The sequence below is a fragment of the Alexandromys fortis genome, unplaced genomic scaffold (assembly GCF_014885135.2).
Source record: "Alexandromys fortis isolate MF-2015 unplaced genomic scaffold, M_Fortis_MF-2015_v1.1 scaffold_115, whole genome shotgun sequence".
NCBI classification, from domain to species: domain Eukaryota; kingdom Metazoa; phylum Chordata; class Mammalia; order Rodentia; family Cricetidae; genus Alexandromys; species Alexandromys fortis.
The window spans coordinates 3,041,351-3,055,083 of NW_026067989.1; the positions used below are offsets into that span (position 1 = coordinate 3,041,351).

At 44.5% G+C, this 13,733-nt stretch overlaps 1 protein-coding gene across 3 annotated transcripts in view; it reads left to right on the plus strand.

Moving 5' to 3' along the window:
- The first annotated feature begins 10,087 nt into the window (after window positions 1-10,087).
- The window catches only part of Naa20 (N-alpha-acetyltransferase 20, NatB catalytic subunit), a 13,208-nt gene continuing 9,562 nt past the window's right edge, over window positions 10,088-13,733 (plus strand). Inside the window, exon 1 of one of the 3 annotated variants that reach the window (XM_050159555.1) lies at window positions 10,088-10,234. In XM_050159555.1, coding sequence (XP_050015512.1) covers window positions 10,103-10,234 — 132 coding nt within the window. In that variant the 5' untranslated portion in view covers window positions 10,088-10,102. The remainder of the gene's footprint in view (window positions 10,235-13,733) is intronic. The other 2 variants (XM_050159554.1, XM_050159556.1) reach the window with 2 other exon arrangements.

The window sequence follows — 13,733 nt, forward strand, 5'->3', positions numbered from 1 at the left end:
TTCGCTACTTGCTGGGTCAATACTCAAAGGCATTTTTTTTCCGTATTAGGTATTAGGAGTTAAAACAACAGGCCAAGTATGGCCTTGAACGCCTGATCCTGATCCTGAGTGCTGGAATTACTAGCAGGTGACACCAAGCCCAGCTAGGAACCAATGCTCCCACTAGAGGGGACCAAGGTCTGCTCTAAGGATTCACCAAGGAAGATCTCCAAGTGGAATGAGACAGCTTCTTTTCTTGATTCTAGTAAGAACTTGCAGCCAGGAGGTAGTGGTATACATTTTTAACCCTAGCACTCAGGAGGCAGGCAAATTTCTGAGTTCCGAGCCAGACTGGTCTACAGAGTGAGTTCCAAGATCCACCGCCACTGGATCTGTAAGGTGTTTCTCTCTCACAGCAAGTCTTAAAATACTCTGTTCTACTCCAAGGCTCTGCCAAAATGCAGGCTCTGCTTTGTCCCTCTTTCCGCTCTAGCTGGAGTCTTGATTGTGAATGGAACAGAGGGCACCCGTTCTGTCACTAAGACTCAGGGTCCACTGCTGCTATTTCAAGTGCGTGTAATTTTTGTTTTTTTTCTGTTTGTTTGTTTGTTTGTTTTTTCCGGTAGTGCTGGGCATGGAACCCAGGTCCTTGTGTTCTCTAGGCAAGCGCTCTATGACACACCTCCTAGGCTTAGGCTGTCTTGAAATCACCTGGAGATGCTAGACCACCAACCAAGCCTTCAAGTGAGACCCAAGTGTCCAGGTGATTAACACCTCCCCCATGCTTCCACCAAGGGACACCAGACACAGTTCTTTTCTTGTTGTTTGTTTTTGCGTTTCGAGACAAGGTTTCTGTCGATTGCGTTGGGTGGATTACTCAGTCTAGGGGTTTGTAACCCACCCTGCAATCAGTTATTCCAGGGTCACAGAGGGGCGCTACCTAGAAGGGAATGAGCTAAGACAGAAGAAGGAGGCAAGCAGATTTGTCAAAGCCTCCGTTTATTAGGGTCATGGTTGCTGCTTATATAGGCCCTGCATGAGGACTTGGTGGGCAGGGCACAGGATGCGCGTGGTCCGGTCATGTAAGCCAGGTAGGCCAGAAGTCACAAGTTGCCACACCTAGTTCCCTGGATAGCTGGAATGTGAGGCGGGTTCCGCTAACAGATTAACAGTTAATTGGGTGAGGGGCAGGTTTTCTCAATAGAACATAATTATGGGTGTGGGGTTCTCTGCAGACTCCCTAGGGTGATTCCTGTAATGATTTTTAGGCGGGAAATGGCTCCTGACAGGTTTCTCTGTGTAATAGCCCTGGCTGTCCTGGAACTCACTTTGTAGACTAGGCTGGCCTCGAACTCAGAGATCTGCCTGCTTCTGCCAGCCTAGGACAGCCCAGCTAGACGGGGTTCTTAAAGAGACAGCACACCTGGGAGAGTAGCCTCTTGTTTGGCTACTAACACCTGAATAGGGCAGATTCCTTATTTAACTGGCAGATGACCCTGAAGTACTGCTTTGTCCAATATAAACATAAAGTTGATTGTAAAAAATTTTAAAAAAACCTTGGCAGTTCAAATTAATTTGAGTTATAAATGCTATTTGACCCATGAGATTCCAAATATTGTATTTCAAGAATCTAAAACTTTAAAGATGCATTTTGCATTCTTTTAAAAATAGTAAGTTTTCCTCCAAAGCCACAGAGAAACCCTGTCTCAAAAACCAAAAAAAAAAAAAAAAAAGTAAGTTTTCAAAATTTTAGGTGTATTTCACACTTAACAGCACATCTAATTTCACGTGTACTTCATCTCAAACTAGGCTCTTGTGCCTAGTGCACCCATCTGGAGAATGAAGTTTTAATATATTAGCAGAGATGATTTTATGTGTGTGGGGGTCAGACAGACAGACAGAGACAGAGAAATTGGAAGCAGTCCATTGTTCCCAGCATTTCCTACTAGCAAAGAGTACCATCAGGAGCTATATAGTAAGAGCTTTTTCCAGGAAAGGAAAAATAAAAGGAGGAGGGAGGATGCAAAGAGAAGTCTTGCTGATTTCTCATGCCTGGCCCAAAGGAACTGCTGAGATGAGCCATCTCTGCCCTCATGGCAATCTCGTGAGCACTCCCAGAAAGGGATTACTGATAGCTAAAAATGCAACCATAGTCAGTGATTATCCCAACAACTTCCCATTTTTATATTTCATTTATTTATTATATTTATTTACTTATTTAGATATTAATATATACATTCAAAAACATTCAACAGTGCTTGTTTTTCCCCCGATAATCATTGGTGTTTTGCCTGCATGTTTGTCTGTGTAAGGTCGATGGGTTCCCCAGAACTGGAGTTATAGATAGCTGTGAGCTGCCATGTGGTTGCTTGGAACTGAACCCCAGGCCCCACTGGAAGAGCAGACAGTGCTCTTAACCACTAAACCATCTCTCCAGCCCAGCAGCGCTGCCCTTAACTTACTTGGAAAAAATACAGTATGTGATGCGATTCGATTTTATTATTTCTTTTATTCAGACTTCTCCCACAGTTGTGTGGCTGGGGCAGTCTGTGGGGTCACTGGCAATGGGACCTGGATTTATCCCTAGTGCATGAACTGGCGTTTTGGAGCCCATTCCCTATGGAGGGAAACCTTGCTCAACCTGGATACAGGGAGGAGGGGTTTGCTTGGTCCTGCCTCAACTTGAAGTGCCAGTTCTTGTTGACGCCCCGCCCGCGGGAGTCAGCCTTTCTGAGGAATGGCTAGGGGGTTGGGTAGGGGAAAGGTGGAGCGCGGGGAGCGGGAGGGGAGGAGTGGAGGAACCGGGAACTGTGGTTGTTATGTAAAATGAAAAAAAAAAAAAACTTTTAAATGAAAAAACTAAAAAAAAAAAAAAACAAGCAAGCAAACAAACAAACAAACAAAAATCAGTATTTCCAAAAAAAAAAAAATTTACTCTCTTTGGAGGGAAGGATTTCAAAATAAAAGTAAAAAAAACTGTTCACGATTTATTAACTCACACATTAGAAGACTTTAATAGAAAGGGACACCACTCCCGTTTACTTCTAACGCCTCCTTCCAAAACACTCTTTCAGCTCCGTCTCGGTGGTTAGCCTCCGTTTTCCTAGAAGCATGCTTACATTGCCGCTTGTATTCACTTCAATGTTACTTTGTGGGGAGATCCTGAGGTCAGAGCCCAGGGCATGCGCGTGCAGGGAAGCCTCTACCAGAGTTAGGCTCTGGCTCTGGAGTGTCTCATTTCATTGTGCACGATAACAACGTAACACCTCTTTGAAGGTGCCCCCCGCAAGGGTAGTCTGTCCTTTTATGGAGGACGGTAGAATGTGGTTACTTGGGAGTCCTTTATCTCGGGTCAAGCTGTGGCACTACCACCCGCAAGAGAATTCCTGTATCCTGCTGGGAGTGGACAGAGTCTAGCTGTCAACATCCTGAGATCTGGCGAAGTTTCTGTCTTTCAGATGCTCCATTTCCTGTGGAAGATCACTGCCTCTTTGTCCTTCATCGTTTTTGTGCACTGAGTGGTGGCAGCGGGCAGATGGGCTCAGGATGTAGCTCCACATTTCCGTCTACGGGAGCCCGAGGAGTCATTTTCAGACACCTCTACACAGGCAGCTTAGAGATGAGTCTGAGGACCAGCCAGTGTGAAGGAGGCTTGGGGTTTATTTACAGGTTTTAGGGACTGGGGGTTAGTTTGGCAGTTAAGAGCGCTTACTGCTCTCGAAGAGGACCGGGGTTCTCTTCTCAGCACCTACATGGTGGTTTACAGCCTCCTGCAGCTCCAGTTCTAGAAGATTCAATTTCTTTTTTAACCTAGTCAGGCACCTGGATAATAAGAGGTTTTTGTTTGTTTGTTTGTTTGTTTTTATTGTTTTGTTTTGTTTTTAGGAGGGCAGAAGCTGGAGAGATGGCTTAGTGGTTAAAAGCTCTGGCTGCCCTTCTAGAGAACCCAGGTTCAACTCCTAGCACACACATAGTAGCTCAGAACCATCGGTAAATTCAGTACCAGAGGATTGGGCATCCTTTATGGCCTCTGAGGACACTGCATGCATGTGGCCCATAGATACACAAGCAGGCAAAACACCTATATGTGTAAAATAAAAGGTGTGGGGGAGTACGGGGGGGGGTTGGTGAAGACAGGTGCTCAGGGAAAAAGTAGTAGCATCCAGACATAGGTGTGGTGTGGTTCTCCAAGAGAGTCCATTTTAAATGCCTTGGCAGGAGCCACATTGACTATTTTGGTTGCCTCTGAAGTTACGTATCAAAGCATTTTTTAAAGGAACATCATTCCCACCCTCCCCTCCCTTTTATGAGATTATAGGTGTTCCTTATTGCCTTGGGTAAAATTACAATCTGATAAATAAAACTATGAATCATGAAGATTACACAAGGGGGTTAAGTCTTCTTTCGCTGTCAATGAAGTTTATGATCTTGCTTGTGAGATTACTAGAAAATTGCACGTTTACAGTTGGGAAGAGAAAGGCCATACTTGGTCACATACGCTTACGTCTTAAGCACAGTTCACTGCTATTTTAACCTTCTTGGTTGAAGTGCCCCTCCCTGTATAAAGGCAATATCTACTTCGACAACCTTCACAGCACATTTGGTTAACTGTGCTGGAGTTCTTAACTCCAGTTCCAAGGTAAGGATGCTCCTTTCTATTCCAGTCTCCCTTTCCCTCTTCTTGTCTTTCTGTTTTTCGTCCTGAGTACTTGGGCACAACCTCTAGGTCTCTCCAGGGAGTCGCACGGGCTGTGTCCACGCCCTGGGTCTTCCCAGGAAATGCACAGCTTTACTTCTTTACTTCTTGCTGGCTTTTTCTCCCGTCCTTAACCATTGCTCTCTCCTGTCTGATAAATATATTTTCTGGAGTCCAAAATTTTGTTGGCATTTCTCATTGGCTCTTGTCTTCTCATCCAACTTCTTTGTCCAAAAGGGTTAGGACCTTTGAAATTCCATTCTACTTTAAAATTTTCTATTACTGTGTGTGTGTGTGTGTGTGTGTGTGTGTGTGTGTGGATAAAGCCAGGCACACACCTTTAATTATGTATAAAAATGGATATTTATTTCTTGTTAATTCCTAAGTCTGATCCACAAAAATGGAGTGATTTCCATTTATTTAGAGCCTGTTGAGTATCTTTCAACAATATCTTGTACTTTTCACACTGCGATTTTCGTAATTTTTCTTGAATTCATCCTTGAGTATTTTAATTTCAGTATTTAAAATTTGAAAAAAAATCTGTTTTATTTTTATTTTAGTGAACTATAGTAGAGAACAGATATATCCAGCCTTCCTTGATTAATTGAAAGCCATAGTCAGGTTTAATTTTAGTAGCAAATGCCTTTATACATTCTAATTAACAAAACTGAAGAGAGATAGTTATATTGACAGCCAAGGCCAATGCATCCATCCTGTTCAGTTATTATTTGATAAAAAAAAAATTCTAAAGCAAAGATACCTACTCACGCCTCTTTTTTTTGTTGTTGTTTTTGTTTGTGTTTGTTTTTCAAGACAGGGTTTCTCTGTGTAGCTTCGGTTCCTGTCCTGGAACTAGCTCTGTAGACCAGGCTGGCCTCGAACTCACAGGGATCCGCTGGCCTCTGCTCCTGAGTGCTGGGATTAAAGGTGTGCACCCCCACCACCTCTTGCCTAGGACAGATCAGTACATGTATTTTACTTGTTCACTTTGTACTTCCATATAACCAGGAGAAGAAGAGCCAGAGCAGCAACAGACGGAGCATCAAGACGTTGACGTGTTTTAGATGGGGACAGTTGCAATGATGGATGTGAATCTGGGTCAGTACTGTTTACAGAGAGCACGTGGGGTTTTGTTTCAATGAGCAGGAAAATAGGTTGTGATTAAATGTGGTGAGAGAGCTTGTAGTTTTTTCCAACTAAGCAGTAAAAGGAATTACTCACTGTAAAATGATAAATCAAAAGTTCTCTGAGTCATGGCTAAGGCAAGGAAAATGTGCAGCTGTGGTAGAAACTTTTCCTGGCTCTGAAAAGTCAAAGCCAAATGCCCTGAAGGGGAAATCAATAAAGCTCGTCCTAGAACTGCAAAGGATTCTGGGAGCACTCGGGGAGTTAAATGTAGTCTGCGTGTTTAAGTAAATCCAGTGACATGGTGACACACGTCACCAACTTCAAGGCACTCAGATTCCTGTGAGTTTGGGAATCTCTTCAGCTTTATTTTAAGTTTGGTTTTGTTTGAGATTATGTAGCCCTACTGGCTTGGAATTTACCTCCATCCCCCTGCTTCTGCCTCCTGGGTACTGGGATTAAAGGTGGAGGCCACCTTGCTTGTTGAGTTTGTTTTTTGAGATAAGGTCTAACATAAACAATCCAGGAAGGCCTCAAACTCTTCACTAGAGAGGGATGACCTTGACCTGATTCTCTTGCTTGTACCTCACAAGGGCTGGAACTATAGAAAACCCAACTTTTCTTCAGTTTTAATTCAGTTCTTTTTCCTTCTGTTTATTTTTGTTTGTTTGTTTGTTTGTTTGTTTGTTTGTTTGTTTTTAGAAGCTTGGTTTCTCTGTAGCTCTGGCTCCTGTCCTGGAACTCGCTCTTGTAGACCAGGCTGGTCTCGACTCACTGAGATCTGCTGTGCCTCTGCCTCCCAGTGCTGGGATTAAAGGCATGCACCACCACCGCCCGGCTTCTTATGTTAAATTTAAGGACACTTAAAGAAATACACTTTACTTGATACTAACTTAAAATAATAATGAATTGTCTTTTAAATAAATCCTTCCCTCACGGCCCCTAAACTAGGCAGAGAGATCTAGTTATCCAGAGGTTAAAGATAACTTATTTTGGGGTTATAGAATTTTGAGTCATTCTTTATTTGTATATCTTCACAAGTCTATCTACAATGTGTTAATGTGCACATAAAGTTTTTATTAAAATAAGGCAGGCTTTAAAAACTTAAACAGACCTTAGATGTATTGGCTTGAAAAGGCCAAGCCAACCAACCAACCAACCAAACAAACAAACCCCAAAAAATCGAAAACCAAAACCCAAAACTAACCAACCAAACACAGGAAAACCCCAAACTCAAAACAAGCAGGTGGTCTTGCAAGCTTTTCCACGTGAAGCACAGCAGGAGAGGAGGGAGGTGGCTTGCAAGGCTGCCTTCTGTTGAAGGCTGTTCACAAGGGAGCAATAGAGACATGCCAATGTCCCTGAAGTAAATTTGCTAAGGCATCTGTAGCTGAGGGTTTTCCCTCTCATATTCTACAGTCACCATCTTAAATATGCAAAGTATTCCATTTCATTGGGTCACTTCCATCACTTCACAAGGTGGCAGGTACTGTTCTGCCTGCCAGGTATGAGTCCTTCAAACAGCTGCAGGAGGGGGAAGACTCTAACTGGGTACTTTCCAGGGGCCCAGGATTATTTAAAGATAAATAATTTAGCCGGGCGGTGGTGGCGCATGCCTTTGATCCCAGCACTCGGGAGGCAGAGGCAGGCAGATCTCAGTGAGTTCGAGACCAGCCTGGTCTACAACTCCAACAAGTTCCAGGACAGGCTCCAAAACCACAGAGAAACCCTGTCTCGAAAAACTAAAAAAAAAAAAAAAAGATAAATAACCTAGTCTATAATGGTCTATAATGTAAATACCTTGTTGCAGGAGATGACAGAACTTTCCCCCATAACCTATACACGGCCCTTCTTTCAGCTCTTCAGCTGGCTTGCACTGGGCTCCCTTTCAGATACTGATTGAAGGTGTTCAGCTACAGAATTAGTAACGGCTTTAAGGTCAGTAGGCTCACCGGGAGAGAAGGGTGGTCTGTGTATTTTCTATGCTTCTCTCTGTGTTACTGACCCGCCATCTGCTGCTATGGCTCTGTAGTTGCTGGGTAGTGCTTATTTGTGACTCGAAATGTCTGTGTTCTGTTTTTGTGTTGAGATAGAATCTCACTAAATCCACGAGGCTGCCCTCCAGCTTGCAATCCTCCTGCCTCAGTCTTCTAAGAGCTGGATTACATGTGTCAGCCACCATGCGGCCTCTCTCATTGGTTGCAAATTAATAGCCCACAGTATCTAGTACTTGCATGGGTCAAGTGCTACCTCTGTGTTAAACTCACAATATTAAAAAGAAAAAAAACCATAAAATTCTGTTGCACTTAAATACTTATAGACCTGTTGGTTATAATGTTTACAAATCAGAACTAGAATAGAATTATGAATACCAACTAAACTTCACAACCAACTAATTCAAACTGACATCGGTTTATGTCAGAAAACAGTTACAAAATATTCTGAAATAACCAATTTAAACAAAAAGAATACTGGACATCCTACATAGTAAACTCTTCTGATCTTAATTTTTATTATCTTCTGCTGGTTTCTACAACTCGGTGAGATGTAGAAAATTGGTAGTAATGAAAAGGATTCTTGACCTTAAAAATATGAATGCGCCGTGTCCTGTGCCAAGGAGCAGGGATGACTGCCCTGAGGACCCTGACCCGCTTTATCTACGTCTGCGCGTACATTCGAGCAGTTTTAAGTGCCATGTCCATTTGTTTACTCCTTTTTTATTTGTTGTTGTTTGAAAACAGGGTCTTGCTATGTAGCCCGGGCTGACTTGGGAGTCGAGATTCTCCTTCAACCCTCTAGCTCCTGGGTACATGTTCTAACATGCCTGGGGGCTGTGTGCATTTTACTTATACTTCTTTGTATAATGATTTATTTGTTTATAAAAAAGCAATTTTGCATTTTGCTTACATTCAGGCTTAAATTTTTTATTCTTGAGAATTGTCTACACATATGTAATGAAATATGATTTTATATATATATCTGAGAATTTATATGTATATATAATCATACCCAAAATACATATATACCAAAATTTTCCCATATCTCCCTGTATGTTCCCCTCCCACTTTTCTCTTTTTTTTTTTTTTTTTTTTTTGAGACAAGATTTCTTTGTGTAACAGCTGTGGCTATCCTGGAACTCACTGAGATCCTCCTGCCTTTGCCTCCCAGGTGCTGGGATTAAAGGCATGCATCACGATACTCGATATACACCATTTTCATATTTGGTTTATTATTATTTTTTTATTTTTTATACATTTTTTATTGATATTTATTGAGCTCTATATTTTTCTCTGCTTCCCTGCTTCTTCCACCCCCCTTCAATCCTCCCCCAAAGTCCCTGTCCCCATGCTCCCAATTTACTCAAGAGATCTTGTTTTTTTCTACTTCCAATGTAGATTAGATCTATGTAAATTTCTCTTAGTATCTGCATTGTTGTCTAAGTTCTTTGGGATTGTGGTTTGTAGGCTGGCTTCCTTTGCTTTAAGTTTAAAAACCACCTATGAGTGAGTACATGTGATAATTGCCTTTCTGTGTCTGGATTACATCACTCAAAATAATGTTTTCTAGCTCCATCCCTTTGCCTGCAAAATTCAAGCTGCCGTTATTTTTTTCTGCTGTGTAGTACTCCATGCCAGCACCACTTGTTAAATATGCTTTCTTTTTTTCCATTTGATATTTTTTGCTCCTTTATAAAAGATCAGGTGTTCGAAGATGTGTGTATTGATATCCGGGTCTTCTATTCAGTTCCATTGGTCCTCCTGTCTGTTCTTATGCCAATATCAGGCTGTTTTCAGTACTGTAGCTCTGTAGTAGAGATTGAAGTCAGGGATTGTGATGCATCTAGAAATTCTTTTATTACAGGATTGTTTTGGCTATCCTGGGTTTTTTGCTTTTCCCTATGAAGTTGAGTACTGTTCTTTCGAGGTCTTTGAAGAATTTTGCTGGTCATTGCGTTGTATCTTTGTTTTTTTTATAATTTTAATGTGGTACCAGAAAACTCAAGATCACATCCTGGTTCATGCTGGTGGTTGAGAAATGAGGCCCGGAGCCATCCTTTTAGGGACCACTTCCTGGCTCATACTATGAAGCATCTTTGTGGTTTTGAAGCTTGCTTTTATCATTTGACTTCCTGATCCCAGCTTCTTCCTCCTTGCTAGCCTATCATTCTGACTACTTTCTGGAAAAGGGTTGCAGGTGAGGAGCACCAAAGCAATTGCTCCTTTCCACCGCCAGAGAGAGCTGCTACGCTAATCCCTGTTGCCCAGCAACCTCTAGTCCGGAAGTAGTTCTTTGTCCCGCCCCATGGCGGCCGCGCGCGCGCGGGCACTTCCGGCAGTGCGGGCGCGGGGTCGCGCTGAGCGGGGAACCTGGCTGTGGCGCGATGACCACGCTCCGGGCCTTCACCTGCGACGACCTGTTCCGCTTCAACAACATGTGAGTGAGGCGCGGCCAGCCGCTCCGTCCGCGGCGTGGGCCGGGGTCAGCCTCGCGGGGCCGTGGGCCGGGTGGACGCTGCGCCGCCGCGCTGGCCGGTGACCTTGGCCGAGGCGCGGCCGCTCGGGGTGCTCCGGGGAGCTGCGGAGCTGGGCTGGACACCGTGCGCCCGCTCCCCGCGGTGGGGGTCACAGCGGAGACGGGGGCCGGAGCCGGCGTGGCGCTGGTTAGATTGTATCCCAGTGAAGTAACCTTGCGGTGTCGGGGCCCTAGCAGTAAGAGGTGGTTTGTGCTTGGTAGTTTACTGTAGCTGAGCGCCCCCAAATAGACTGCTTTAAAAAGAAAAAGAGGAAAAATTAGAGCGTTTCACTTTGTATTCCTGGCTTCCTGTAACTCAATATGTAGAGCAGGTTGGCCTCGAACTCCGAGATCCTAGCCTCTGCCTTCCTGGTGGGATTAAAGGCGTGCCCCACTGTATTTGACGAGGCTGCATTTTGTGAGGAGGGGAGTGGAGGGGAAGTCCCCCGTGCCCAGGAAGCCCTGGTGTTGTGTGTGTGTGTGTGTGTGTGTGTGTGTGTTTTTTTTTTTCCAATCCAATTTTAAAAGAACTTGCAGTCCCGCCCTCCTTTTTTAAAAGAAAAAAAAAATTATTTTGGAAGTTGATGTCCATTTAAAAAGCTGAACATTTCCCCGTGAACTCCTGTAGACACAGCACCTCGATTTTACTGTGCATAACGACAAAGCAGGGACAACTACGGACCAGGTGGTCCGAGTTTCGGGAAGGATAGCGCTCTGGGATGAACCTTGCTAAGGAAAATAAGGCGAGGAGGAAGCCCCGGGGAAGGTTGCAGGTGAGAAACGGAGCGAAAAGCCAAGGTGGGCCTTTGCTTACAGGTGAAGCTAGCTGAGAAGTTCAGATCCGATCCCGTGCCGTTTCTGTTAGGCCCAGCTAGTGATGAATCCTCACTGCATGGAACTCCTAATGGCAAGAGCTCATAAGTCGTGTGTCCTGGGCTAATGTCCTCGTTTATGGGTGAAGGAAGGCATTGCACACACAAGAGAGCCCTGACAATGGAGTTGGTGGAGAAAGGAATCTTACCCAAGGAGATTGGCCCAGGTGGCTGTTAAATAATCGGTCCCATGGAGCTAGAGAGAGATGGGTTAGTGAAAAGCCCTGGCTGCTGGTGCAGAGGACAGGGCTTCACTGCACCTGGAGAGGCTCACACCTGACTGTGATACCCGTTCCCGAGGATCTGAGGGCCTTTTCTGGCTTCCACGGGCACCAGGCACTCATGTGGTGCACAGACGTATATGCAAACAAAAAACCATACCCATTAAATGATGAAAACGTGGGTTCTGACGCTCAGGCGGCTAAGGCTGGAGGATCCCAAGTCTGAGTGAGGTTCTTTGGTACCCATGGGCTTCTAGGACCCACCAGACACCAAAATCCAGTGATGTGCAACCCCGTTATTACAGTGGTGTGGTATGCACATAACCTGAGCACTTCCAAGAGAATGCTTAGATAATACAGTGTACATGTTTTATAAATACTTCCAATACTGCTGTGTAGAGAATATGATTGGGGGGGGGTTGTTTAAAAATACTTCAATCTGAATTCTGAGCCAATGAGCAGTACACGGTGATTAGAGGAGATGAAGCAGGCAGGGAAGGCATTGAGGAGGCCTTGGCAATGGCCTAGAATGGTGGGAAAGGCTGTGGAGCTGATACAGTGCCTGAAGCTTCAGGACTGGACAGGAGCATTCATTTTGAAGACTTAGGAGGAGAATGGAGAAAGTAGAAGGAAAATGCACGTGACCACTTTTGGGTTTTTTTTTTTTTTTTTTTTTTTTTTTTTTTTTGGTTTTTCGAGACAGGGTTTCTCTGTGGTTTTGGAGCCTGTCCTGGAACTATCTCTTGTAGACAGGCACCACCTGCCTCTGCCTCTGCCTCCCGAGTGCTGGGATTAAAGGCATGCGCCACCATCACCCGGCCACGTGACCACTTTTGAACATTAGAGCCGAGCTCACCTGGCTTGGTAAGCCTCTTGTTAATGCCAATGAAGGAGCCCAGTTTCTCATTTCTGTTAATAGGCCATGTTAGCAAACAGTGAGTCACTGGGTTGGGTGGTGTTGCAGGGGTTGAAAGAAGCAACCACTGCAGATCATTTTACGTGTGTGCTGTTGCTGGAGACACGGCAGTGAGCAGAACAGAATCAATTGGTGTTTATAGACAACAGGTAGGTGTATAATGTATAAAGATAACTATAGAGGTACTGTGTGTGTGTGTGTGTGTGTGTGTGTGTGTAAAAGAAGCAGGGAAGAGAAACTTTACTGAGAAGAGATACAGCTTTGGGTAGGGCTTTCAGGGAAAATGTCACTGAAGAAAGATGTCAGGGAAGATGAATCATGGATGCCTGGTGTGGACTCTGGGTAAGTGCAGTATCTGCTCATCTGGATGGGGGTGGGGTGATAGCCTGTGCAGCAGGCGTCTAGTCAAGTGCCACAGTTTAAGAGATGGGTCTGAGAGTTTCAAGCCTGGGTCTTTGGGGCTTCTCTGAAAAGTGCACTGGGATGCCCAGTGGATCTAAAGATTGGATTTTAAGGATCAGCCAGGAAGCTAGGTGACATCAATGATGGAATGAAAACTAAAACTCTACAGTACCCCCTTAGAGTGCCAACGGCTAGTATAAATGAAACTGATAGGCCAAGCCGAGGTGGGGGTGCATCTGAGATGGGGCTCCAGAAGCCTACTAACAGGACTGCCAAGTAGGAGTAGGGAACTGTCACGAGGTGGTGTGTGCCACATTTTGTACATTCCTTTCAGGAGATGCAGCAGAACTGCAAATGCAGGAGAGAAAGAACTGGGGGCAGTGTAGTGAGTGGTGAGGAGGGTAGGCTCTGCAGCCTGTGCAATGTCAGAAGGGAAGCAGCGGCCGGGTGCAGGTGCTTTTAGGGGTGTGTGTGAGGAGACAGAGGAAGGGCAGCCTGTTGGAAAGTTGAGGTGAGCCACAGATGTGAAGTCATTGAGAAGTGGAGGGTGGGGACTCTATAGGGCAAGCCGCAGTACCCAGAAGTCCTCAGGATCAGTTCCTCCCAGTGCTAAGAAGGTTGTTGCAGGCGTGCAGTCTCTCAATAGCAAGCATTGGCAAGCACTAGAGAAGCCAACTGTTTTCTTTTAAATCAGACACTGAAAAACTACAATGCCATGGTCACTTGTTTTTTTTGTTTACATTACTATATTTCTTGGTAAAATTATTCATGTTAACATGTGATTCGTTTATTTTTAAATGAACTTAAAATTGAGAAGATTTATATAGCCCATAAAGCTTAAGGTTTCTGTTGCTGTGATAAACACTGACTAGACCCTGGGTCAAAGTCAATGAGGGAAGCTGAGGCAGGAAGTGAAGCAGAATCTATGTAGGAGTGCTGGTTGCTGGCTTCTTCCCTGGCTTGCTCAGTTTGCTTTTCTTGTTTGTCCATCCGTCCGTTCGTCCGTCCGC